The following is a 27,211-nucleotide window of genomic DNA, read 5'->3' as shown; positions in this document are numbered from 1 at the left end:
CTATGCCCACCAGGCACCCAGCGTGGAGACGGGTTTCCACATGACAATGGATGTAGGGCCACTGCCCCTGCCCCTGCCCCACACACTCATCCCTGGAGAACAGCCCACTGTCCTGCTCTCCTGGACTCTCAGGCATCAGGATGGGCCACAGACAGACCACGACGCCAGGAGGGCCAGGTCTGTGAACATTGAACAAGCGCCGCTCACCCTGCACCACCATCGCCAAATGCCTCCAAGGGGGGGTGCACGCATCACCTGTGACAGTGCCAAAGACCCCTCTGCCTCTTCCCAGCAAACAGGGCCTCGAGCAGCACCACTGACCCTCTTCCCTCTTATCTCAAGTCCTGCTGACAATCGCCTAAAGGACGCACATCCACGTCCCTCCATCTCTGCCACCTCTCCCTGCGGACAGAGCGCCCTCTGGAGGCCAGAGGTCTGAAGCCAGTACCCCAAGGCTAGAGTCAAGTGTTGGCAGAGGGGAAACCGTTCTTTGCTTCTTCAAGCTGTACCTCCTTGGTGGCCACACCTCCAACCTCTGTCTCCAGGGTCACATTCAAGCCTCTTCTGCAGCCAAATCCCCCTCTGATTCCCTCTTACAAGGGCCCACGCAGCCCGTCCAGGATCATTGCCCACATGTGCAAAGTTCACCCAATCCCAGGTAACGTACAGTGTGACCTTAAATTTGTTAATCAAAGGTTTTGTGTTCGCATGTATATAAAAAACCTGGAGGAATCTACAGTGGTTACCTCTGGGATATGGGCTTGTGGGGACTTTCTCTTTTCATGTCTATAATTTCTGTGACATTTGAATTTTTATGAGAAAGACCATACTAGTTTTATCATGACAAAAAAAAGCTCCAGTATACTTGCTGGTAGAGCCTCTTTGCCTGGGATGCAACATGAATAATTTTAAATTGTCTGTGGCAGGAAGCAGCAGTCCCAGAGGCTCGGGAGGCTTCTACACACCCAAGCCAGCAGCAAACCTGACCGGCACTGGGTTCAGTGGGGAGGGGCACGGAGGTACCGGCAAGTCTCCCTGGAAAGGCCGGGGCCATCATCAGAGCTTTGTCTTTGTCCAAGGAGACTGCCAGCAGGGGTGAGGCACAGAGTCCCGGCAGATGCCATGCCAGGCAGCCTCAGCTGATAGGGAGGGCCAGCCCCTTCCAGAGCAGCAGACACCCACAGGCATCGGCCAACTGGCCAGTACCAGTCACAAGTTCGGTGGTACATGTGGAGCAGTGCGCATGTCTGAGGTTCTGTGTGCCGTGGACACTATGAAGGCAAGCAGGACATGGTCCTCGCTGGGTGCCATCCAGGCCGGTGGCCCACATGAACCAGCAAGGCAGAGTCTGATAAACACTCCCAGGGGAGTGGACAGAGGTCATGGGGTAGGGATGGGGGAAAGGCTTATTCTGGATGACAGGATCCAAAAAGGCTGCTCTGGGAAAAAATGGCCTGAGAGTCAGGCCTGGGGGATAAGCTCCCTCTGCTAAAGAGCAGAGGCCAAGGGCTCCCTTGAGGGCCCAGGCAGGCTGGCTGGCCTGGGAAAGCTCCGCCCTTGGGCCTCTGTGGGAGCTGCTGGTCTCTGAGCCAAGACCTGCTGCCCTCTAGCGGCCACCCAGTGTCTGTGTTCCAGACCCTGGGTCAATCCTCAGGCTGTCACATATAAAACCTCTTGCCCCAGGCCTCTAACTTCTCCCTGCGGCTTTCACACCCTTGGCCCCTGTCCAGCCTCCAACCAGACCCACAGCCAGGGCTGAGGGAGGTAGCCCACAAGGACGGGGTTCAGAAAGGGAGTGGCCCCATGCAGAACACAAGCCCAAGTGCAAGTGCACCCACACACAGACACACACATACACCCACGTAGACAGGGTGGTCAAGGCCACCGGTATGGTAACCTGCTCAACCCCACAAGCACCCAGCCCTGACATCTGGTTCTGTGCAGCCCAGTCACCTGGCACCGGGACAGCCTCACTCCTCTGCTGCAGCCTCACTGCCCACCCACCCCCAAACCCTCAGAGGAGGAAGTTGGTCCCACAGCCCTGATCCCAGGTCTGACTGATTCCAGAGCCTCAAGCCAACCCCACATCCACCCACCATGATGGCAGCCATGCAGCAGCCTCAGCTGGACAGAGACCGTCGGGAAGCAGCATGAGGTGGCTACTTTGAGATGCCCAGCCCCTCCCTGCTGCCCATCCTTTCCACCCAGGGTGTGTCCCCAGGCCCCCAGGGGTACCTGCAGCAAGGCCAGGTCTGCATCCTGGGCCAGCTGCTGCAGGTTCTTCACGGCAGATGTGGTCTTGATCACGCGCACCAGGGCTGGGGAACAGTCCAGGGGGAGCTCGCCCAGCAGGGACTTCTCGTCACTGAGCAGCAGCAGGGCGTGGTACGGGCTGTGGAGCAGAGTTGCAGGTGAGCAGGACAAGCAAACCTCAGGCCCTGCACCAGGTACACACCTGGAGCCCACAGGCACAGAACCTCAGAGCAAAGAGGCCTCAGCAGGAAGTAGACAGTGCTGTGTCCAGAGGCCTTTAAAAATCTGCAAGAATCACCATAACCCTCAGGAAAAAATGAATCAGAACAAAACCAAGGAAGACCTGGCAACCCAACTTCACTCCCACTTCTGGGATTGCCCAGAAAACGTTGGCTGATTGAAAAATTGAGAACCTTTTCTAAGAAAAGAGTCCTAAACATGGGAAAAGCAAAACCCTCACCGTAGACTATGACTAGACCGACCTAAAAATATACTGAGCAAGGACCCCAAGAGGAAAGACAGGGACTTGGCACACGGGCCTGGGTGACGCAGTGCATTGCTTTCTGTCATCTCAAAGTTTTCTGTAATGTGCCCAGATTTCTTTTTTTAGTTAAAAAACATCTAAGGAAACAGAGGGCTCAGCTCTTTCCTTGCAGGAAATCAGTTAAACTAAGAAACTGAGATCCCATGAGCTCTGATTCAAGTGCAGGAGATCCGGTGAGTAACACCATGAGACACAATCCTGCTGGTGGTCAATGTCCGGCCGTGATGGCTCAGCCCCACAGCCCTCCCCAGGCCCGAGGCTGGGACGTCGAGCTGAGCCCCACTTACCAAGGTCGTGCTGAGAGGGCCCAGGGGAAACCTGGGGTCATCTCTGGACAAAACTGGACACAAAAACATGTGTTTTTACTCTATAAAGAGTACAGCCCTACCTGATTTCCGTGGCAGGAAGAGGAAAAGACAATTTTGGGAACCAAGCCCTTGATAAATCTCAGGCAAAAAAGAGGGGCCCTGCAGGGCGTGTGTGCAGGCGGTGGCAGGCACTCACCGGATGGCCTTCAGGCTCCGCTCAATGGCCTCGGGGGGGATGAGGCTGGTGGCCGCATAGTGGATCTTGTGGGGCAGGCAGAAGCTCACCTCCAGCCAGCTGTTGACATGGAGCCGCACCACGCCGGACGTACAGAGGCTGCAGAGAGCGGGCCATCAGCTGTCCACACAGCAACTTCTAACCACACACACAGACAGCACAGAACCCCACTGAGGGTGCTCCCTCCCAGCACATAGAGAATGCCGCAGGTGGGGACTTCCAGGGCAAGAAAGCATCTTTCCAGATCTCAGTATGTTTAAGAGAAAAAATGTAACACAAACATACACATAATTTGTATTTCTGACTAGCCCTGGAATCTGTGGTCCAACCAGAGTGCCAGGGCTCAAGGGAAACTTCCTTTGTCTCTGTCCCGGGTGTTCTAAGGCCTCCTCTGCACATGGCGGGGGCCCCTGCACACCTGATGAAGGCCCAGACACAGGTGGTCAGCCAGGCAGGGCAGGATCTGACTCCAAAAAGGCCCCCAGAACATTCTGCCAGAGAGGAGCACACAGATGGCAGCAGCAGCCACTAGGGGCTCCATGTGGCCACCCAAGGCAGCCTGGGCTTAAACACTCTGCTCCTCGCCCTGGTGACGGCACGCTGGTTCTTTCAGGCCCTAATCTTGCTCAGGCCCAACCACACAAGCCTGACCCTCGTGTCTCACGTCCAACCTCAAACCACCCATAATCCTGTCTGCTTCACCACAGGGACATACAAAGCCTAGACCATCTCAGCTCCAATCCCTCCATCCACCCTCTCCACTCAGACACCCATGGCTCCCACCTCAGAAGTCCCAGCCAAGATCCCAGAATGCGAGGAGCCTTGTGTGATCTGCCTGCTTTTCTCCAACCTCATTTCCTAACCCCACTGAGTCCAGCTGGACAGGCCACGCTGCTGTCCTCAGGGCCCTTACTTGCCCTCACTCACAAGCTTGTCCTCAGCTATTCCAAGGTTCCTTCCTGCTTTCAGACCTCAGTGGGGTGAACCCTGACCCCAGCCCTGTCCTCACAGGCTGTTAACTGCTCACGTGTGTCCTTCGTACTGGACAACCAGACGACCACTTGCCTGCTGGTTAATGCTGTTTCCTGACCAGATTCAGTCACAAAGTGCGCTGCTCACTGCATGGCTGGTAAAGGGTAGGGTATGGGGGCACCAATCAGCATTTTTTCAATGAGGGAAGAAAGGGCCCAAGGAATGCTGACCACTCAGGGTGAACAACCTCTCAGGACGCCCCTGCCCACAGAATGGGCTCCTAGTGGCCCTGCATGGGGGACCACACACAAAGCTGGAGCCACGGGCTGGTGGCACAGCCCTAGTGCTTAGTGCCCAGAGCCCCCAGTGTCAACGTGGAGGAGCTGCTGGAGCAGAGGAGGGTGGGGGATCTGCACCCCAGTCAAGGCCCAGCATGCTCTGACCCAGCTCTGCCCTTGGGTGCCCTCCTATCACGTGCCCGTTCCGCTCTGCTATTCCCAGTTGGCTGGCCCCAACCTAGTGTGGGCAGGCTGAGGCCCAGGGAGGCTGGGTGGAGCTGCCGCCTCATCCAGGCCTCAGAGCACCAGGTATACCAATGCATGGTATTGGGAGGCGGCCCCGTAGGCCTCGCTCTGCACCCACAGGCCTTTCCTATGGCCTCTGTCCTGAAACTCCAAGCAGTTCCCACAGGACCGCCCAGAGGGCTCGCAGAATCTACAGTGAGCAGTGTCAAATGTAAAAATAAGTCTTCACTGTGTTGAGCAGGGAACAGGTGATGGGGAGAGAAAGCGCAAGAATACAGCACATCTGTGGCCTCAACTACTGCTTAAACTCCTGCCAACACCAGTGTCTGCTCCCTCTGCCTGTCCCTCCACCAGGGTGCTGGGAGAACCAGGCCACTCTCTCAGGTCTCTGCGTCCCTGAGGAGCCCCGCTGAGGGACGGTCTAACGCCCCAGACTGCAGGGGTGGGGCTGCAGGCTGTGGCTGAGTCTGGAAGGCAAAGGTTGGGTTGTTGCTGATGCCACAGCCCCTCAGGGTGAAACCCATGATCAGGTTTGGTGAGGGTCACAATTTGGGGACGAGACCCTGGGTCTTTCCCCAGGTCCTACCAAAGGACACTGCTCTTGGCTTCTCCCAGAACTGGGTGCAAAGCAAGTACATCTGAGCAGATGGAGCTCCCAAAGCCACCCCTCTCCTTGGCCAAGGGTCTCTGCAGGGTGGACAGCTCACATCAAACCCTGAGAAACAGGCGCTTAAGTCATCAAAGGTCACGCCACAACAGATTTGCCCATGGGACCCAGGTTAATTGCTCCACCTGATGGAGCAATTTTTACGCTCTGAGCACCCGTCTATGGAAGGGTAGAAGAGGAGGAGGAAACCTGGGGCCAACAGCGCCAGTCCCTCCTCCACTTCACTTTACACCTGCTCAGAAAGGCTGGTGGATTGAAAGTCAAGGTCTTTCTACTTCTGAGCTGTCCTCTGTAAGACATGGCTCAAAGCAACTGTCGGAATAGCACAGAGTCAGAAGGAAACACCGAGATTCCCTTCATTTCAAATGTCGCTGTTTCTGCCCCTTCAGGAGCCCAGTGATGCTGTGGGCAAGCCGTCCAGCCCCTGGCATGAGCGGAGGCTCCAGCTCTGGTTCAGGCTCTTGGGGTACGACTTACACCTGTACTTGGGTGGCTCCCACTTGGCGGTGCCGAGAAAGATACAGGGAATGGTAAGCAGAGTGCATGTGAACATAAGACGCTGGGGAGCCATAAGAAGAGGGGCAGTAAAGGAGGATGTGGGGTGGGGGGTGTGTGCTGCGGATGGGCCTCACGGACAGTCAACAGCAAGGGCCCGATGTGGGTAAGGGGGAAACAAGGAGGTGAGGCCTGTGTGGGCTCTCCATCACACCATCTGTTCCCAGAGCCCTGGCCACACAGTCTGGTGCACATGCTGGTGTGGGGCCCCCTTCTGTGGGGGAAGACACGCCTATGCGGTTCCCTAGTTTCCAGAAGACTTCACTCCACCTTCCCAACATCGGTCACCTCCTCCTATGGGGCACATGGCACTGAGGCTGGCGCCTCCTTATAAACCAACCCAGCTCTGCAGGTACAGACCCCAAGGGCACCCCCAGCAGCACCCGAGGGCCAGCTGCAGGCCCAGGCGAACCCCTGGAACACCCTGGAACAAGCCAGGAGGGAGGGTGCTGCACAGGAGGGTGATGCCCTGTAAACCTCTCACAGCAAGAGGGGAGCTTGGAGCTGTGCTCAAGTCTTTCTGGAGAAGGAGAGAGAAAGGTTTGTCCTTGTTTTTAAGACTGAGACTCTAGCAGGCCAGGCCCAAAAAGGCTCCTACAAGCTTGCACTTCCATCTGCAAGGCAGTTGACAGCTTGGTCTGGGGACACTGGAGGAAAAACACTGCCCCTGGAGGGAGGCTTATCCAGCCCCTCACACAGCTCAGGGCCAGATGGGCAAGCCCCACCCTGCCTGCGACTCAAGATAGATGCTCCTCCAGAGCCCAAGCCCTGAGGGATGACAGAGCACAAGGCTACACACGGCCCTGAAAACAAGCTCTTATCTCTCACCCCCAGGTGGGGCTGTGCACGAGCTCATCCCACTGCCTTCCACCTTAGTTTCTGAGAGAGGATTTCAGTTCTGAACCTAATGTCCTCCTTTGCTCTCGTACTGGTCACCCTCTCCCTGCCCCAGGCCAGAGACCTTCAAAGCCAGCCCTGTACCCTCTGCTCCCTCTCGTCCCAAACACAGCCAGGCTCCCTACTACGTACAGTGGGACTCTGCACAGGATCCTAGAGGTCTGGGTGGGCCCAAAAGGCCAACCTGGAAATTTCAAACTAAAGTTTATATGCAGGTGCATGTCATGGAAACAGGGATTAAAATTCCTCAGATTTTCCCGGAAGTGTCTGTGTGACCACCCCTGCTCTGGACAGGCTGCTGGGGTGAGGCAGCAATGAGAAGGGTGTAGAGTCCCCAGCACGCCCAACACCATCCACCTGGCCAGGCCCTGGGCAGCCACCCCCACGCTCTGAGCATTGTTAACTCTGAGAACCATTTTAACAAACACTTCTTCAGGCCCTGTGGACCCCATACCTATGTGACTCCTACTTACTCCTTACCCGTTCTTCTGACCACACAGCGAGCACAGGGGCCATGTTACAGAGTGAGAGGACATCCCTGACTTCCTGGGAGGCTGTCATTCAAGTCACCAAGCTGCACAGGGAGACACGGGTGCTGGAAAAGTTGAGGCAGCCTCCCAAGGGACTCACACTGCCAGCCTATATTCAGTCACATAGGTCCTAGGGCATGAGGCCACCAGGCCCCTCAGCCACACCGTAACCTGGATTTTAATTAAAACAGCCATTCCAGAACCATTCCCTTGAAAAGCCCCACCTCACCCTTGAACTCTCACTTCTGTTCTGAGAAAAAGCCTTCCCAGGGACCTGTCAGCACGTCTCCACCACAAGGAAGCAGCTCCGTGTTCTATTGCACTTCATCAGTAATGTCAACTCAGCTCCCTTCTTAGCTCCAAGGTGCAGCCCACTCAGAAGAGGGTCAGGCCAGACCCTCAAGGCCAACGTGGACCTCATGGGTTAGAGGCAAGGCCACAGACCAGGGCTCCCGGGCAGTCTCAGAGTCGTTGCTGCTAGGCTGGGACAGGGTATAGGAAGGACACTGCTGCCCCTGGGACTCCTGCTGGAGAAGCATCGCTGGCTTCCCTGGAGCGAGACCTGGAACCCAGGACCCAGGACCAGTCAGAGTGGGGACTAGGAATAGGAAGGGAGAGGTGGGGGATCGCCTGGAGGAAACTGACACAGCAGAACACTTGGGCTCTGGCAGGAAGCTAAGTGCTGAACGGTGGACCCTGGAAGCTGTTTTTGCCAATAACTCTGATTCCTGTTCCTTGAAACTGGTGCCATGAGAGAGCACTGGGCGGTCCCAAGCTCTGGGCGGCTGCAGGCCCAGCAGATAATGAAGGAAGTAAACTCTCCAGGGTCTCATTCTCTCCAACTTTCCAACACAATTTAAACCTAAGAAATCACAGTTCATTCTTTACTCAGAATCATAGAATCTGGTTCTGGTTTGCTTTTTATTTTAACTCCAAGTTGGCCTGAATGTTGCCTGTAGTCTGAGTTGAGGCATCAAATTCCCAAGCAGAAAAAAAGCAACAATTCCCAAGGAAAGGATTTCTGATACCAGTCAACCCAAGACCCGAGGGCAGCAATTCTCTTACTACAGAAGAACGTCAATGTGATCACATGGGATAAAAAGACAGGGTCAGGCTACAAGTCTGTACTGGGTTAATAATCAAGGCTTCACTGAGAGTTCTTCAGAGTAGGAGGGACCACAAGCCAAGACAACCACACAACAAAGGATGTTTCACATTGCTCTGGAGGTCCTCTAATACCCAGGGGTCACCAAGATGAAGACCTGGAATCCCTGGCTATGCCATGTATCACAAAGCACAGCTCTCCTCCTACACAGAGGCACCTAAGCCTCCCAACAGAGAACCGGTGAGGGGTCTGAGCAGAGCGCTCACGGATGCATGTGAGGATATGCACAACTGCATTCAGATAAAGCTGCACTGACTGTCCACCCACTGCGGTGGGTAAAACCTGAAAGCTCGCAGAGTGTGGGCAGAACTCATTGCTGCTGAGGGGAGTGCAGACTGAGCTACAGAGGGAAACGTACCGACATCACAAGCACATTTTCCCTACTAAGCCCAGGACTCCACTTCTAGGAATTTATCTCACACGTGTACGGGCACTCACAAAAAATGACACGCATGTGGTTGAGCAGCATGTCTTACAGCAGCAAGAGCTGGAGCCAACTGATGCCCCAGGGAGGGGCAGGCCAACCGTGGAGCAGGTAAAAGAAGTCTGTTCTCCTTTCCCAGTACAGACAGAAGTCTAAGCTGCACGCTAAACTGAGGGAGTAAAGGCAAATCATGCAGGCAGTGTGTCCCCACCGTGAAAGGGAGAAAGCCAGCCAGGTCTGCCCACACGGACCTTCAGCTTGTGAAGGAGACACACAGTACGGGGCTGCCTGGCACACGCATCCCGCCTCCGGGAAGGGAACCCAGTAGGGGTGCAGCGGGAAGAAACTTGACACTTTGACTTTCAGACTCGAAGGACAGGTGACCTTTCCAAAAGCGCAAGTTTTTTAAAAAAAAAAAAGAGAAAAAGGAAAATTACCAAAGCATCATAGTGATTATCACTGGCTATGGGATTATAGATGATTTTATTTCCTTTATACTTTTCTACATTTCCTAATAGTCTATAATAAACTCATGATTGGTGAAATCAGAGAAGATACTAACATAAAAAAAGGAAAGGATCTGGAAAACCCATCACGTCCATAGCTCTCAGATCAGGCCCCTCTCTAGCAGGGAGTGCAGGTCCACCTGGACGGACAGAGTGAAGCCCTGAGAAGGCCGGGGCAGGCGAGGGGAGAGAATGTGGAAAAGAAAGGGCGGATGAAAGAGGCCTGCACCTGCTCACCTGTGCAACGTCTGTCCAGCTATGTGCCTAGTGTTGCAAGGTCCCCTCAGCCGTGAGTGGCCCCTAGTGAATCCCCAGGCCAGGTGCAAGGAAGGGCAGAGGGCCAGGCCGGCTGTCACTTGGGCCACGGCCCCCAACCCTATCCCTGCCATGTACCCAGGGAGCAATGGTCAGAGCTACCTGGACAACTCTTAAAAAGAAAAGACGTGCTCTGCTTGTCCACGTTTAGAGTTGGTGCTGAGCCACTAATACAAACAGGACCATGAGGTGCCCACTTGTCTCTAACGCCCGCTGCCCTCACACGCTCAGAGCCCCAAACCCCCAAGATCCCAGAGCAGGGGGAGCAGGGCCAACCCCAGCTTCACCCTGAGCCTCAGTTTCCTCAAGGGTGAAGTGGTGACAGTGACACAAGCTGAATGAAGGTGGACTTGGGACAGGGCACGACCCACGCTCACCTCCCCTCGCACTGCAGGCTTCAGAAGCACTTTCAGGCTCCCGTGTATAACTTTGCACGGGTTCCTTTTCTGGTTAAAGAGAGGCCCAGAGGTGACAATCCCAGCCAGGCACACACCACTCAGCAAGGGGCTGGCAGGTCCCCGTCCTCTCCCCAACCTCAGGGCGCAACAGGAACACAGCACCCAGTAAGGGGAGTCCCACTGGCCAACAGCACTCAGGTAGCGAGACCCAGGACTGAGGCCCAGTAGGAGGAGGTACACCTGTCTCACCTGTCGTAAGCCTCCTTGAGGTCCCTGGCCAGCTTGCACTTGGGCAGGATGTGGTGGAATGGGGACTGAGGACCATCATTTGCTGTAAGAGTTGTAACACAGAAAGATTCAGAACCTGCCCAGCAAGGAAGCTTGCAGAGGCTGGAAGGGAAAACACCTTTAAAAACAAGTTTAACTTAAAAAAAAATTTTAAGTGACTTTAAACCAAACATCAGGACCTTTCCCACTGATCGGCTGGACCATCTCTGTGTAGAATATTTGTACTCATCCATCACTACTGGGCCCACCCGACCCTGGAGCCACAGGCACCGCAAGGACAAACCATTTCACCAGCCACCCTGAAGCCCCTCCCACAGGCAACAGATCCACTTCTACCTCAGGACCAAGTACCTCACCCACTCCTTCCCTTGCACACTGATGCTAATGCAGTTTACTTCTATGATACAGAGTCTTTCATTCATCTTTTCTAATAAATTTTCTAAACAAAAAAAATACAGACTTAAACTGAACTTTTAAAAATTTCCTGTGAAAAAGTCACAAACATAAAAGGAATGTTTTAAAAAAACAAAACTTCTAGATTGTTATTAATTAGCACATCAATGGCCAAAACAGAAATATAGTCCACATTTTGACAACTGAGTGTCAAACATCAAAAGCAAATTTTTACTGAAAATGCAGATTGGGTTAGTTCACGTGTTGTGATCACTACTTTTACTTATTGCTAACATTAGACTTGTTCACCTCAAACCTGTTCCTAGTTTTCTTTCATTAGAGATGCAGACCTGAGAAGACAGAGGCGGAGAGTTTGTTATGGGGAGGGGGTCCCTCTGTTCTCTGATGTGTTTATAGTGTGCTCTATCAACAAAAATTATCTTTAATAATTGGTTGGTCAATAGCTCAATTAGGTCTCCCCTCAATTTAGCTGAAAGCAAAGAACTGGAAACAGCCCACCTCCTTGATCTTCCCACTGGCCCCTCTGCACGCCCTCCTGCCCCAGGGAAACCATCCAGCAGCCCCAGGGCCGGAGCCATCGTGCAGCGGTCTGCGGAGGCAGGACGACTTGGGTTGGGAAACTACTGCGGGAACGTCAGTTCTGGAACATGGGTCCATGGGTCTTCAGCTGTGTCCTGTGGGAGCATGAAGATGGTGCAACCTCCCAGTGCCTTGGCCCGCACTCACCATCAGCCATGGCGGACACCTCATCCTGCAGTGCGAGGATCAGCTTGGCCTCCCGCGTGAGGTACTGGCAGCGGCGCTCCTCGTGCTGCAGCACGGTGGCAATGCGTCGGGAGAGGTTGTGCAAACAGTTTATCACTGACGGGTCAGCGTTGGCCTGCGGGAGACGCACACAGGGGGCACACACAGCAACTTGAACTGTGTAAGTCTCCCTCTCTCTCTTCTTCCCCAGGCCCCTCCAGGAGCCACCATGTCACCAGTCCCCAGAAATGCTAGCCTGTCACATCCAACCTTGGGAACGGCTGCCTGGACAGCAGCACAGAGGGCTCCGTGGGACCCCATGGGGAAGGAGGGAGAACACAGGCATTCTGAACAGGCAGAGAAACGCCCCCGTGCTCGGAGCGCCATGCCAGGGCCATCCAGGAAGGCATCCACTCAGGGCCTGGCAGGGGCAGCCCAGTGGCCACTACTCGCCTGCTGCTTGACCCTGGGTCACAGGCTCCCAGCTGAGCGAGGATAACAGTGGCATCTCCCTCACCAATTATTAGTCAAGTGCTTAGAACAGAGCTCACTCAGAGCAAGGCCCCTGGCAGTGTCTGCGGTCACCAGTGCACTGCTGAGTGTTGGTGGACAAAACTGACTGAGAACTGGGCCACACAGCCCACATTAAAACAGGGACACATGGTGTGAGAAACAGAAGCATCAGGCAGACTGTTCAATAAGGATCTTCTGTCCTCAGGATCAGAAGCTCTTCGAGCAGAAGTGACCATGGCTAACAGAAGCCAACAGGCTCCAGGCACCACCACCCACCCCCAGCCCCCGGCCAAGCTCCCTCTGCACCCCTCTGCTGACTCTGGGACCTATCAGGGGCCACAGGCAGGCTGGGCTGGTGCATCCACCCAGGGCAAGGGTGGAGCAGAGGCAGATAACCGGCCCACCATGACTCAGCACCCCAGCAGGCCACGGGGACGCTGAGTCACCCTGCTGGTGCAGGTGGGAGGAGGGACGGGTGGTGCAGATTAGAACCCCGGGTGCTGCCTCCCCTCCTGCTTATCTGGCAGGCAGGGCCCAGCCCACAGACTGTCCACAGCCAGACCTCTGGGCCAAAACCTGACCTTGACTCAGAACACCTGCATCACCTGGAGTTGAAGACACATTCTAAACACCCAGCAGATCTCACGTTCACAGGCAGAACTCACACCTGGAAGCACACCTGTGCTGGGGAGAGGCCTGAGCGCTGACTCCACGCCATGCCCATAATGGGCAGTAGCCCTGCCCCTACACACCAAGGAGAGGTCCTCAACAGTGTCCCCAGAAGGTCACAGGACTGGAGGGTCTGGGTTACAGGGTATATACAATGGCCTCAAGACAAAATTTTTCCAGTTTTAGATTTTAGAAGAATCTGTGTAAAAGTCCTCTCACCAGCAAAGCAGAGGGAGGAGAATGATCTGTGATGTGATTATTCCCTTGAAGCGGTAATCCAGTCACTCCAGAGAGCCTGGCCCTCTATCAGAGGTCTGAGTGGCTGGGGCATGACCGTGTCCCAAGTAAGACACCCGGCCCCACTCGCTCACAGTCCTGGACAAGCAAGGCCAAGCCAGACGACCTGCACTGACCAAGGCTGCCCAGGTGTCCCAAGTGGCTGCACAGGACAGGCACCGCTCAGGGTGCCCACAGAACCTGGGCTACATGTGGTCACGCTGAGAAAGTGACCATCTAGGATGTACCAGCCCTGAGTGGAAGCTCTGAGAAACACCCCACTCTCCCTGCACAGGATGTGAAGCAGCATGAAGTGCAGGGCATCACCTGTGAGACTTTCTCACCCCTTAACACTCGTCCCCAAATACAGTCAGGCCTCCAGAGCTCAAGCCCAGTTTGCAGGAAACACAGGGACATGGAGCAAGTCTGACTGCACACTGAGATGGGTCAGACCGTGGACCACTCCATGGGACAGAGGAGGAGAGCATCCCAGAAGGCAGAGCCTGAGACACAACCCGTCAAGCTCGTGTGAGTTGGGCCTCACGCCGGTTCAGACAGGCCAACTGGAAAAGCGCTGTGGCACATGGGGAACTTCAGTGGGCCAGGTGCTAGATGCCAACTTATGGTAAGTTTTGTCAGGTGTGATATAAAATAAATGTCCACACTTCTACAGAGATCCCTTCTGAAGTGTGCAGGAGTGAACAGACATGAGGTCTGAGACTTGTCTTGAAATACTGGAGCAACGAGGTTGGGAGCAGATGGAGCCAGGGTGCAAAGGTGGCAGGTGTGGGACCTCAGAGACAGTGCACAAGGGTTAGCAATCTACTGTCATTGGTGGGGTTTGTTTAAAGCGTTTCAAAGTAAAAACAGTGTACATTTTTACACGACTACTGAAAAGAAGAATAAAAAACTTCTCCACCCTTTACCTTATTTAAAATCTCTCCCCCGCCTGACATGGCCTGTGTGATCTGAAGTCTACTGCTTCAAAGTGGCTCCTCCTGGTTCCAGCTGCACCCCTACTTCTCATCTTTTAATGGCCACAGGACATGCCAGGATATAATAACCACCACCTTGTCCAATCGTTCCCCAACCACCAGGTACCAGGATTATTTCCAGCCTACTTCTTAGTATAAAAATCTTTGTACAACTTTAATATCTGCCTGTCTCCTTGATTGTCCTGTCCAAGGGTGTCAGACATGCTGCTCTCACACAGAGCTCCCCAGAGACAAGGGCCTGCTGCTCTCAGCCCATCCCACAGGGGCTGTCAGCGCTGACAGAAGGGACTGTGCTGGTCATGGTTTTGGCTTGTGTGTTCCTAACTAAGTCCTCTGTGTGGGTATCTGGATTGTGTGATGATGTGAACAATGAAAGGATTCCATGAAAATGCAGACACTGTAAAAGTGCACTGAGCAGAAAGCAAAGCTCTCCTCTGGGCTCCTCAGCCCAGGGACAGCCACCATGAACAGATCATTCTCTTTTTACTCACAGCTCTTTATTTACCAAAAAGGGGGGCAGTTTTAAAAATGAAGCTCCATGCAGAATGGAGAAAGCCCCATTTAGGAGCTTTTCGCTCACGTTATTTTAATTCTGAACCGTTCAAGAGAGAACATCTCCACACCAAAACAGCCTGGGTGGGAAAAAGCACTGAGACGGAGCCTAGCGTCTGATGCCACCGGTTCCCTTCCTGCCCGGGCTCACTTCTGCCATCCCGAAGGTTCCAGAGCACACAGTTCCTCATCACCGAGACCTGTCACTTCCTCGCTGACACTTCTGTACAAAAGCCGTCATGCAGATCACGTGTGTCCAGCCAGAAAGGTCTACTGGATCCTGTGGTGAAAACTGATAGTGGGGCGCTTCTGAGGAATGCTGCTATCTAACAGCACTGAATGTAAGTTTCCTAAATTTCAAAGTCCCTCCACAAGATAAGCCAGTCCTTAACCCAGGGGTGCTTTTTATGTTTATTTGGATTCCTTGTATTTTGACAGCTTTACTGAAAAGAAATTTCCTATACCTAGTAAAAACACAACTTCAGAAAGGGCTGAGAACTGTTTTAAGAAAACAATTAGGCTTAATTATAAAACAACAGAACATAACAAGTGCTGGCAAGGATGTGGAGAAACTGGAAGCCTCATGCACGGCAGGGGAGACGCAGATGGGAGATGGTGCAGCTGCTATGGAGCAGCCTGCTGGTTCGCCCAAAGGTTAAACACAGAGTTTCCCCGTGATCCAGCAACTCCACTCCTAGGTGTCCACCCAAGGGAAGTGAAAACACGTGTCCACACAACACTGTACAAAAAAGTCCTTAACATCATTGTCCTTAATAGCCAAAAGTCTACCAACAGACGAATGGATAAACCAAGTGTGCTCTATCTGTACAACGGAATATGACTGGGCCATAAAAAGGAATCAAGTACTGATACACATTACAACATGGATGAATCTCAAAATCATGTTAAGTGAGAAGCCAAACACCAAAGGTCACATATTATAGGACCCTATTTATAAGAAATATGCAGAATAAGTAAATTCATGGAAAGAGAAAGCAGACTGGTAGTTTCCAGGGGCTGAGGGAGGGAAGAGAATGGTGAAAAACTAGTCTCCTTCTGGGGCAGTGAAAACTAGATAGTTGCGATGGTTACACAGCATTGGTACCAGAGGCCACCAAAATATCACTCTAAAATGGTTAAAATGATAAATTTTATGCTATGTATATTTTATTTTTTTAAAAAAAGAGGGAAACAATGAGGGTAGATTCTTCCAGAGCCCCAGGAGGGGTCAGTGCCCCAGGAGGGGCTAGAGCCGTGCCCACAGTGGTCTGAGCTCTGAGTCTAAGACACAGTCCCAGGAAATGAGCTGCTACCCTTCCCCCTCCTCCCACTCCTCCTCCCAGGCCCTCCTCCCTGATCTGCCCGCGCCCTTCAACCATTTCACACTCACCCTAAGTGCAAACACCACATTGAAAAGAATCATGGTGGGAGCTTCCCTCTTTGGAGACGGGTCTGTCTTGGAGACCTGAGAAAGAGGCACAGTTCTAATGAATGAGTCACCATGGCCCAAGAAAAGCAACACAGAGCTATTCTACTTCAGGTGGGGAAAATGTTCCAGAATACAGCAGAACCAGAGAAACAGAGAGCCCAGCCCAAGCGTCTTTGAGAAATGGCCAGTGCCTCAGTATAGGGAAATGCTGGTGGCATGGGCAGAGTCACAGTGGAGAAAAGAGTAGGAAGGTCAGTGCTGTGACCCAAAGTGACCAGACTGCCCAGGTCACCTAGAGTGAGCTGAGCGAGGTGCACAAAGGAGAAGGGATGGAGAGGGGCTCACGTGGATGAGTGCTTCCTGCCCAGACCCTCCCTTCCCCCCGCCACCTTGCGTCCACCGAAGTCCTCCCAGGCCACCTCTGCTCCCACCCAGCAGACACACACGACTGCCAGCCAGCCCAGGCCTGAAACACCAAGCTGCCTGCAAATGTTGCCACCAGGGGGCACAGGAGTCCTGGCCCACTCCCCCTAGACCACCCCCACAAGGCCTATCACCACCCTTGTCCCTCCAGGAGGTTCTGCAGGTGAGGACTGTCAGCAGGCTGCTAAAGCTCCCCCACTACCCACAGGCCATCAGTAGGGCTGAGCCTTGTCTGAGCAGAGAGGCTGCTACCACGGGGCTGGGTACCCAGCCATGGCCCCTCTCCGGGCATCTCCAGCTGTCTCAGAAGCTCCTCGTACATACGGGCTATGCCATGAGGAGGATCTGAGGAACATATCACAGACTCTCACACCATTTCTGAATCAGATAAGTGGAGTTAAATCTTACGCTGTCACATCAAAATCCTTCAGAACCTAAGTGACGCTGTCGCTGATTCCACCTGTATTCAAAGGACTGGCAAATTCCCTTGGGTGACCGCATTCAGACTTTACCAGAGAATGCATATAGCAGGTTTAACACATCAGGAAGAGCTAAGTTACTAATAATATTGACTATGGTATCATTTAATAGGTGAGAAGAAATGCTTACATTACTCTGATAAACCCTGCTGAACTCATTCTCCCCGCCTCCCCCATCAAATCTGTAAACTTCCCTCTATGTAAAAGGGAAGGCCAGTCAGTAGAAATGCAGACCGCAAACAGCCCACGCTAAGGGCAGAGGCTGAGACCCCAGGGCGAGGATGCCCACCTCCTCCTCTGCTGGACCCTAGGGGCCTATGAGGATGTGTGTCTGGGCAAGTGCCGGATGGGGTCTGCTGCAAGGGGCTGCCTTCCCCAGAGCCCGTGCGCCCACCTGGGGTGAGCCCCAGCTCCGGGAGGGCCATACCTGCCCCAGAGCATGCTGCAGCAGCGTTGGGTGCCCAACAAAACGCACGTTATCAATCTTCAGTTCAAACTTCTGGCCACACATTTCAGACTTGGTTGCCAAGATTGTCGCCAGAATGACATCTGAAAACCTTCAAATTAAAAAAATGGAGAATAGAAGTAAGTTAACCAAGTGCCATTGCTGACCTTGAGGGTGAGGGGGTCTCAGCACACAGCAGCTCTGTGGGAGGGGGCTCTGCCCCCACCGCTGACCTGGAAGCTTTCATCAGCCACCTCTCTGAAGCAATCCCCGCAAGCAGGGACACTGCAAGCAGGGACACAGAACCACCAGAATTGCAAGGTGAAAGGCATGAGCAGCTCCGATGGGACACATTGTCAGTTCTGGGCATGCTCCAGGAAACGCAGGAAGGAGTGAGGTGCAGTTTGCTTTGAGAAGAGGAACAGCAGCTGGAGCTGCACTGCCCCAGGGGCCCTCATTAAGGCTTACAGGCATGGCAGCCTCTCCCAACTGGCCCAGGACCCCCACCCCTCAGGACTGTGTGAAGGCCGAGGGGACAGCACTAATGACTCCCCTCACAGCACGGCTGCCCCGTCTCTCCCTCATCCTGAACACTTAAACCTTCCAGTATTTATTAGGGAAGAAACTTCTAAGATGCACAAGATTGAAGACCCACTGACTGATGTGGACATAGGGATGCACAGGACTGGACACCACGGAGGAGGGGGAATGGCCGGGGTGTGTGTAAGAGCAGATTTGGATATGATCCCTCTAAAACTGCCAGGTCACCCCTCTTCCAGGTGCATCTGCACATTCACATCTCCTTCCTGACCATGAGGATCTGGATAAGAGAGTCACCACAGGGAGGAGAGTGCAGTCACTCTTATCTCAGAGCCCAGGCTGGGGCGGGGGGGTGCGGGTCCACTCCGGAAACACTGATGCACCCAGTCTAATCTGGAGCCAGAAGGCAGACAAGTCCTGTGCTCATTTCTCCACCTGGGGAAGCATTTCCAACATCCAGGTTGGAGGGCACACTGAGCTGGGCAGGGGGTTCCAGCTCCCCCAGGGCCACACTCTGTCCCTGGTCAGGGAGACTCCAACAGTTCTGAAAAGTCTGTGGGGGACAAACACTCAGGATGAGTCCTGGGCCTTCCTGAGGGGCTCTGGTGAATCAGGCACCACACCAGACACTTCTCTCAGGAGAACCTCACTCTGGGGGAGGGCAGGCAAGCTCCGGAACCTCCATCTTCCGGAGAAAAGGGAAGGTCTGCTGCCAATCTTCAAGTCAACTCTGAGACAGCACAAGCCTTGGGATAAAGGGATCTAGGAAGGAGCCATGCACTCTGGGCTCCTGGCAAATGGCAGGGCTCATACCCAATGCAGGAGGGACCTGGAGCCCCTGCAGTAGGAGCCGAGCCACACTCAACCAACACAAGACAAAATAAAATACAGACAAGCAGCGGTAGCACTTCCTAAGCCTCCCCCCACCAGCAGGCAGGGATCTGCTAAGATCTGCTAATGCCCAGGGTGGGGGTCACGCTGGTGTCCAGCCTTCCTCCAGGACCAACATGGTCCTCTAGGTGTGCAAGATTGCCCTGTGGCCCCACACAAAGGGTTTGGTCAGAGTGGGCTGCCTTGCCTCTCACACAGTCAGGACTGCAGCCACACCTTCCCACACTGATGTCATCAGAGACATTCTGGGAAATGTGAGGCCCGCAGCCTGAGCCCCTGGCCTCCCACGGTGGGTTTCTCCTTCCCTGGAATACTGCTCTCCAGAGTGATTAAATCAGAGATGGAAGATTCCAGTGTCTCAGACCAGAAGCATTGTATGCTTTCTTTGAAAACTCTCAGCGGCTCACTCTGCCCTGTAATCCTGTCTGAGGGCACAGTGATGGGGAGGGACGGCCCAGGGTGATGGAGCCCTAACACAGGCTGCTGCCCCAGCAACTGGTCCAGTGCCCACAGTCACCATCCTGTTGTAACAAACAGCACTCTACTCTGCCACCCAGTGACTCAGGGACATAAAGATAACAGAGAGAAAAACAACCTCCCACCACCCAAGAGAGTTCACTTTTCCCTGTGATATCCCAAAATCTCCACTAAAAACCTCTGCTCTGATGGGCCTGAGCCTGGCCCTTGGCCACCAGTCCAGGGACCTAAGTGGGCTAGGGGATGGGTCCTGAGATTCAGAGGCCCGCAGCTGTGGCCAAGTTCATGTCTATAAATGTCCAAATCCAAAGGCACCCGTCCAAGAGCCCAACAAAAAGTGCTTCCCTACTTGAGTCCAGAGAGGTCAGGGTCTGTGAGGGCCAACCAGAACGCCCTGCACTGTTCAAGGTAAGAGCCACACTGCCCTAAGTGGCCACTTGGGGAGGGCCCACTGCCACTTTGCATTGTCTGAGTAAGTCTGGCCCACACAGAAATCCACTCACCAGAGCTTAGTATTACACATTTATGATAAAAAAAAACACTTGAGTGGCTTTATCTTTAGTATCTGCTGACACAACACACACAAAGACACAGAGTTATACCATGAGATTTGCTGTTGGCGACATCACTGCTATAAATAGCAAACTGAAACAAAAACAAGTGACAACATTTGTTTGTTGTTTCCAAAATTTACAAAAATCCTTTTCCTTTGTTTTAATGGTGAAAGGCTTGGTAAATACACAATAAAATAGCTGTTACAACAACTAACATTCCTGGAATAACTTACAGATTTAAAAAAAGAACACGTTTAGGAAGATGAACCAGCCCGGCTAGAAAACAAGCCAAGACCTTCCATTCCCACTGAGACATTTAGGAACGGGGCTGGTTTGGCTAAAAAAAGAGGGGGAGGGACAGCACAGAAGGGAGTTCAACTCTGCCCATATCCCGCTCCCTCCCACCATCGCCTAATTCTAGAGGCTCACAGATGCACTGGGCACCTGCAGCATCCAGAAGGGAAGCCCTGAGGACAGAAGGGTCTCGCCATATCCTTGCCCCCTGAAGAAGTGCCATATAAACCTCAGGGAGGGTCTTTGCCTCCGATGGGCTCACACAACAGCACCTAAGCCCAAGCATCACACTGAACACCCAGCCCTTGGGAGAGACCCCCACCAAAGCCCTCTGAGAAATGAAGGCAAAGAGCAATGATCAAGAGTCTCTCTTGGTGGGGCAGCAGCAACCCTGGTCCTGCCTGCTTACCACCTTCCCGGGGTGCTGCGCTTGACTGGAGGAGGGGATTTGGGTGCATGCCTGGTCCTGGTCCCAGAAGTCCCCAGTGCCAGCCAACCTATCCTGGCTCTCAGGTGGCATGAAACAGCTAACTAACTCCAGTGGAGAAAGGGCAAGGGTTGGGGTAAGCCTGGGAACTCTAGGGGAACTGGGGCAGTGAGCTTGGAGCCACAGCCGGTGTGCCTCGCTAGCCTTCTCCAACACTGAGGGACTCAGGAGCTCAGTACCATCCCAAGAAAGACACAGGAGGGGGCAGAAGTCGTGGTCTTGCCCTGCAGCCAACCACCCATTGACTGGAGTTCAGGCTCACTGAGATAGGTACAGAACCATCAAGACCAAACAAAAATACACTGATTCTAAAAGTCGTTTTATTAACACAGCACTAAGGTCTGGCAGAAGTACCATCATTCGGCGTTAACTGCTAAGGTCAAGGCTAAGCCACTTACCAAACACTCCCCAAGTGTTAAGACTCACCACATAGTCTTCTCACTAAAGCTCAAATCTTCATGTTTGGACACTGGCTGGGCAAGAATGAGTCAGCTTCCAGAAGCCAGAGTGAGGCTGGAAGACCTGGGTCAGAGCCCAGCACCACACGTACTAGATGGACGCCTGCACACAAGTATCGATCTTCTATTGAAACTGTGCCAACAAGATCAAATGTGGTCCTCACAGGTAAAGGCCTTGCTTATCAAAACCGCATGACGCCACTGAGCATCTCAGTCACGACTCCTGCAAGGCCAAGCCCCCAAAAGGAACACAGCACCTTTTCTAAACTTGACTTTCAAGTCTCAGAGAAAATGGACAATTATCCATTTTCTTCTCTCCCTACTGAATTTTAGAAAAGGATTTAAAAAAATGTAGCAGTCGACTCTCATACCCTGAAACACATCACTGTGATGATTCACCTCATAAAACAAGCCTGCTCTCTAAGCCAGTGCCTCCAAAATATCTTTCTATGTGATAGAAAGATTCTAAATCTGTACCATTCACCACAGGAGCAACTGGTTACATGTGGTCACTGAGCACCTGAAATGTGGCTGCTGCAACTGAGGAATTCAATTTCTAATTTTATTCCATTTCAGTCCCACTCAATTTAAAGGCCACACCGGCCAGTGGCTCTAATGCCGAGCAGCACAGGTCTGCATCCTCACTGCTCTGAGGGGCCACCACTAAGCTCAGAGGTCATCTACCTGGCCTCTCAATGTGGCTTCAATCTGGCAAACTGACAAGCAGGAACATCCACTGGTTCCAGAAGAAAAAGCACCTTTGAGAATGACAGACAAGCAAGAGGAACAGCACTGCTCCAGGAAGACGTCTGGGCCGGGCCAGCTCGCGGTATCACCCTGCACCTCTGCAGTGTGCAGTGGGGAGTGGGATCCTCAGGGCCACAATGTGCTAAAATCACCAGTAGAATCATCCTTAAGTTGAACAAGAGTCTGAGGAGACCCAGCTCTCCTTGGGGAACAAGTCAATCTGTGACCCCGAGAGACCCGGAAGGTCTCACTCCCTCCCACAGTTTCTTTCCTTCACTGCGCTCAGCACTGAATGAACTCCCTAGAAATCACCTTCACAGTCACTTCATCATAAGCCTCTGGAACTGCAGGAACTGGTGTCGCTGGCCTCCACAGGACTCTTCAAACTGCCTGAGACACAGGTAGAGGACAGAACACGCTCACTGGGTCAGGAACAAACAAGAGTTTTCTCCCTATTGCCAACTTTCAAGGACCAGACATCCACAGGGCTCTGTGTTGAGCAGAATGATCCACGGGATGCCTAAAGCCCCCCACACCCCTGCCCTCTCCTGCCGGGCCCTCCGCCAAAGCCCATTCCCCTCAAAGATAGTTACTGGTCATGCCAGAGGCCCCTGACATCCTTACAAAAAGGATAAAAACCACACAACGTTCAACATGGTGGCCACATTAGGGCTGAGGGGAGCTGCACTAGCACACCGCACAGCCAGACCCAGGGTAGGGGCCTCGGCTCTGCTCCCATGGACAGTAGGGCCACATCCATAACCTCACACAGGCCTCCGCTGTGTTCAGGGGGACCCAGGACAGGCAATTTACAATCTTTCCTCCTTCGTCTGGGCCTGTGTTACCATTCACTAAGCTTTAAAATGAACATAGGAAGGCAGGGGTGGCCATTTCTGGTGGTGGCCATCCTGATAGCACTTCTCAGAGAGAAGCAGGAAGCACACACAGGAAGGCCAGGACCTGCCTTTCATCTGGGCCGAGAAGATCAAGGGTCAGAACAGCTCTGGCTCTCAGTCCACACCACCACCCGGACAGGCTGCGCTGCACCCAAGTACCTACATTTGACCTCTGGGCACGCGCATGAGGAATAAGGTCTGAGAACAGCACTGGGTCTGCTGTCCTCCATGTTTCTGGTCTCACCTGGTCTCCAACCTGCATTACCCACCGCACAGCCCACAGCTGGAACATGGGACCGAATGACGCAGCAAGCCAGAGGCTGGCAACATCCCCCCAGCTCTGTGCTACCTGAAACACCCACAAATGGAAACAAAGAACACTGGGTTTTTCAGGGGAGAAAACAGCTGGGTCAACAGGAGGTGGGGCTGTGCCTGCCCTGGCGTGACTACAGAGCCCGTACTTGGAGTCGCCGTCCTGGTCCTCTGCGTGGTCTCCAGTGCCGTTGACAGCGTATCTGCTACGAGGCTTACCTGAGAGAAGGCAAAAGGGGGAGAAAAGCTAAGAAAACAGGATCCATCCACATACAGGATGATTGTGGAGACACTAAAAGTGACGGTTTCTGGTGGGGAGGGTACAGCTCAGTGCTAGAGCGCGTGTTTAGCACGCAGAAGGCCCTGGGTTCAATCCCCAGTACCTCAGTTTAAAAAAAATAGTGATGGTTTCTAAACTGTGGTATATGCCCACAATGGAATTATTATTCAGCCATTAAAAGGGATGATGTTGTGGATAGTACAATGTGGATAAACTTGAAAACATCACGCTAAGAAACCAGACACAAAAGGACGAACATTGCACTTATATGCAGTATTTACAACAGGCACAGAAACAGAAAGTAGATTAGCACTTACCAGAGGCTGAGGGCAGGGGAAACTGGGAGTTATTGCTTAATGTGTACAAGTTTCAGTTTGGGGCAATGAAAATTTTTGAAAATAGACAGTAGTGATGGGTGTACAATATAGCAAATTAATTATAGTGAATGTAATTAAAGCCACCAAATTGTACACTTAAAATGGTTAAAATGCAAATTTCATATTACTTATTTTTATAACAAAAATTTTTTTAAATTATGGTTTCCCATAAGTTGTGATAACATGGGAAATGCTTTGGCTACTAAGTTAAAAAAAAAGGGGGGGTTTCTATATAAACACACACACACACCCCCTCATCACTAGTGTATGATGGCAACTAGGTTGCAAAAAGCATAGGTAAAAGAAAGAATTTTTAAACTTCCATATACCAACATCCTCCTGTACAAAACACAACCTGTTACTAGAGAAATAAAGTTTACAGACTTAAGGACGTAAGAGGCCCATGAAGACAACAAAATGCTAACAAGGGAGATGAGAATGAAAAGGGGACAGACTGTTCCTGAACAAGAAATTCAACATAAAGATGCCCTTTCTTCCCACTGAATCACCAGGTTTAATGTGGCCTCCAAAACACCGCCAATGGCCTGGGAGGGGCCTAATGCAGTCAATACTACTGTTTACAGGGAACGGTGAGCAGAACTGCCAGAGTGATTCGGAAGAACAGCAATGAGGGACTGATCCGACTGTGTGGTGTAACGGGGTATGAAGTCACAGTAACCCACCAGTGTGGTGCCCACACACAGAAAGACAGAGCCTTGGGAGAGGCAAGAAAAGCCAAAAATAAGCTCAGATAAACATGGGAATTAAGTATGTGATAGAGGCCAGTGGAACTAACCAGTAGGAGCGAGGTGAATTACTCCCATCAGATGATGTCGGGACTAGGAAGCCATATGGAAGAGAAAATCATTTTGGCTCCTGAACCAGCCCTCTCCAGCCATGGGACCCATGTTCTCACCTCCTCCTTACCCACCACAGTGCCTGGTGCACAGGGCTCCAGGAGCCAATGGGGGCACACGAAACCCTCAGCAAGTGCCCAGAAAAGACCAGCTCCTGGTAGAAGCCTCCACCTCACACCAAAGTAAACACAGTTTAAAAACAAGACAATAAATGTTCCACAGGAAAACACCAGAGACTCTTTTTGTTAACACTCTTGGAGAGCAGGAGGCCTTTCTATGTATAACAAAACTCAGAAACCACAAAGAAAGACTGGAAACTTAACTCCACAAAAATCTAGGCTCAGAGGCAAACTGGCTAAGGGTATAAAGCTTTGTCACAGAAGTCTATTTTTATCCTAAATATATAAAAAGCTCTTTCAAATCTGTAAGGAAAAAAAATCAAACAACCTAAGAGGAAATTAGGCAAAGGTTATGAATAGGTTGCTCATTAAAAAGGAAATCCAGATGGCTCTGAAAACAGGAAAACACAGTCAACCTCAATCGTAAGACAAATGCGCATCAGAACTACTATCAGATACGATTTTTCACCTGTCTGATGAAAAAACATAGAAAAATCTAATCTATTAAAAATACACATGCTCATTTTCCCTTGGATAAAACCATCTCATTTCTGGGAAATGATCCTACATTCTGCAGGATGAAAATATATACATAAAGGACATTCACACGGTATTAGACTGGAATCAACTTAAATGCCCAGTAGCAGAGGATTGGATGAATAAATCATAGTGTGTTGCTCCCATGATTCTGATTATAACTCTGAATCTATAACCAAGATGTAAAGAGAAAATGAAAACAACACGGCAGAACAGTGTGTAGTGTATATTTGTGCTTAGAAAATAAAATAATGTGTGTATATGTTTGTATGGACACAGAAGGTTCCAGAAAGATGCACAGGAAAATGGTAACTGCATCAGGCCCTACAAGGGGATGTGGCTGGGAGCCAATGATGGGAAATAACTTTTTCATAACCTAAACCCCTTTGTATCTTTAAAACTTTGTGCCATACTAAAAATTTTAAAGTGCTTTTTAAAATTCTACAAACTACAAACTGCATATTCATGACAGTGAAAAGCTGCAAGTAACCTAAATCTCCAACCACAAGGAAAGGGTATGTTGGTACCAACAAAGAGTGAGGATGATTTGTTTACTTGGTTGGAAAGTGCTCCAAGGCAGATTGTTCAATGGGAAAAAGAGCTACAGAAAATGCATCTATGTGAGGGGAAAATCCCAAAAGCAATACACTATTTTTCTATGGATACATATTTGGTGTCTCTGTACAGGAGGCACAATTACCAAAATGGTAGGTGGTTATCCCTGCAGTGGGGGAGGACGACCACAACTGGGGAGCAGTGGTCAAAGAAAATTCCAGGTATACGTGGATTTCATACTTTTTACAAGCTAAATCCATTCATATAGCGCTTATATAGCTTTTAAAAGGCTAGAAACACCGATGAAACGTGAACAAGAGTGGCTTTGTTATGTTGAAACTAAGAGTGATTTTCCTTTTTTTTTTTTTTTTTCACTTTTCCTATACTTTCCAAACACTACAGTGAGAAGGCATCGCCTGTACGAAGCGGAGAAGAAACAAGTACAGGGTTCACTGTCAACTGTGAGGGAAGCAGCCCGCCGGCGCGCCCGGGGGTGGGGGTGGGGGCCCTCCGCCCGGCGCCCACTTACTTGTCTGGGACGCCGGGTGCTCCTGGCTTCTCTGGAAGGGGTACCTGAACAGCAGCTTATTGCCCCTGCTCCCCGAGCTCACCAGAATCACGCTGATGGGGCTGGTGTTGTCACCCATCCCGCCAGGGGCCCGGGGAGGGGTCGGGGCGAGGGAAGGTGTGGGGAGCCGAGGATGGGCCAAGGGCGGCGGCGCGTAGAGGGAAACGGGCCGGGGGCTAGAGGGGCTCCGAGGGAGACGGGTGATGGATTGGGGGCTCCGAAGGGAACAGGACGGGGCGGAGAGGCTCTGAGAAAGACGCGTCGGGGACAGGGGGGCGGTGAGCGGAGCCAGGCTGACGGAGCGTACCAGACAGTCCACCAACCTACGTGCCACTTAAAGCGCCGGCCAAACTCGCGAGACTTCTGAGCTAGGTCCCGGCAAACCTATGAAGACGCCTGCGCGCGGACCGAAGGCGTTGGCGCAGGCGCAGGCTGCCGAGTGCGCAGGCGCGAGGCCGTCTCTGCGGCGGTATGCTCACGCGCATGCGTGTGGCCGCTCCTTCCTCGTGTGGGGAGAAGAGAACCACTAGCAACGTGAATAAGAAACTGGGGTCGGTTTAACCCTTCGGTTCAACTTAACTTTTCTAGGTTATATAAGTAACAGTTGCTTTGGGCAGAGAGTTCAAACTTAGAAATATAAAGTAGGTTGAAGAAATCACGTTAGTGGATAAAAGACCTAAGTGTAAGAGCTAACACTGTGAAACACGGGGAAAACACAAGGGTGAGTCTTCGTGACTTGGGA

General features: G+C 52.2%; 1 protein-coding gene across 7 annotated transcripts in view; it reads right to left on the bottom strand.

Annotated features, from left to right (window-relative positions):
• Nucleotides 1–26,840, bottom strand: part of NPRL3 (NPR3 like, GATOR1 complex subunit) — a 31,992-nt gene extending 5,152 nt beyond the window's left edge. For 2 of the 7 annotated variants that reach the window (XR_004312730.1, XR_004312729.1), the window contains exons 1-8: nt 26,431–26,840; nt 23,326–23,395; nt 17,503–17,632; nt 16,135–16,209; nt 11,722–11,875; nt 10,543–10,624; nt 3,302–3,439; nt 2,236–2,392 (exon numbers count right to left, since the gene is read on the bottom strand). Coding sequence is in view for 3 of the 7 variants with exons in the window: in XM_032460715.1 (XP_032316606.1) it covers nt 2,236–2,392; nt 3,302–3,439; nt 10,543–10,624; nt 11,722–11,875; nt 16,135–16,209; nt 17,503–17,632; nt 23,326–23,395; nt 26,431–26,548 (924 nt within the window). In the remaining 4 variants the exon portion in view is untranslated. Of the gene's footprint in view, nt 1–2,235; nt 2,393–3,301; nt 3,440–10,542; nt 10,625–11,721; nt 11,876–16,134; nt 16,210–17,502; nt 17,633–22,280; nt 22,343–23,325; nt 23,396–26,430 lie in introns of those variants that run through there. The other 5 variants (XR_004312727.1, XM_032460715.1, XR_004312728.1 and 2 more) reach the window with 4 other exon arrangements.
• Nucleotides 26,841–27,211: the final 371 nt, after the last annotated feature.

Source organism: Camelus ferus, chromosome 18 (genome assembly GCF_009834535.1).
Source record: "Camelus ferus isolate YT-003-E chromosome 18, BCGSAC_Cfer_1.0, whole genome shotgun sequence".
NCBI lineage: Eukaryota > Metazoa > Chordata > Mammalia > Artiodactyla > Camelidae > Camelus > Camelus ferus.
This window is presented reverse-complemented; position numbering and strand designations above follow the sequence as displayed.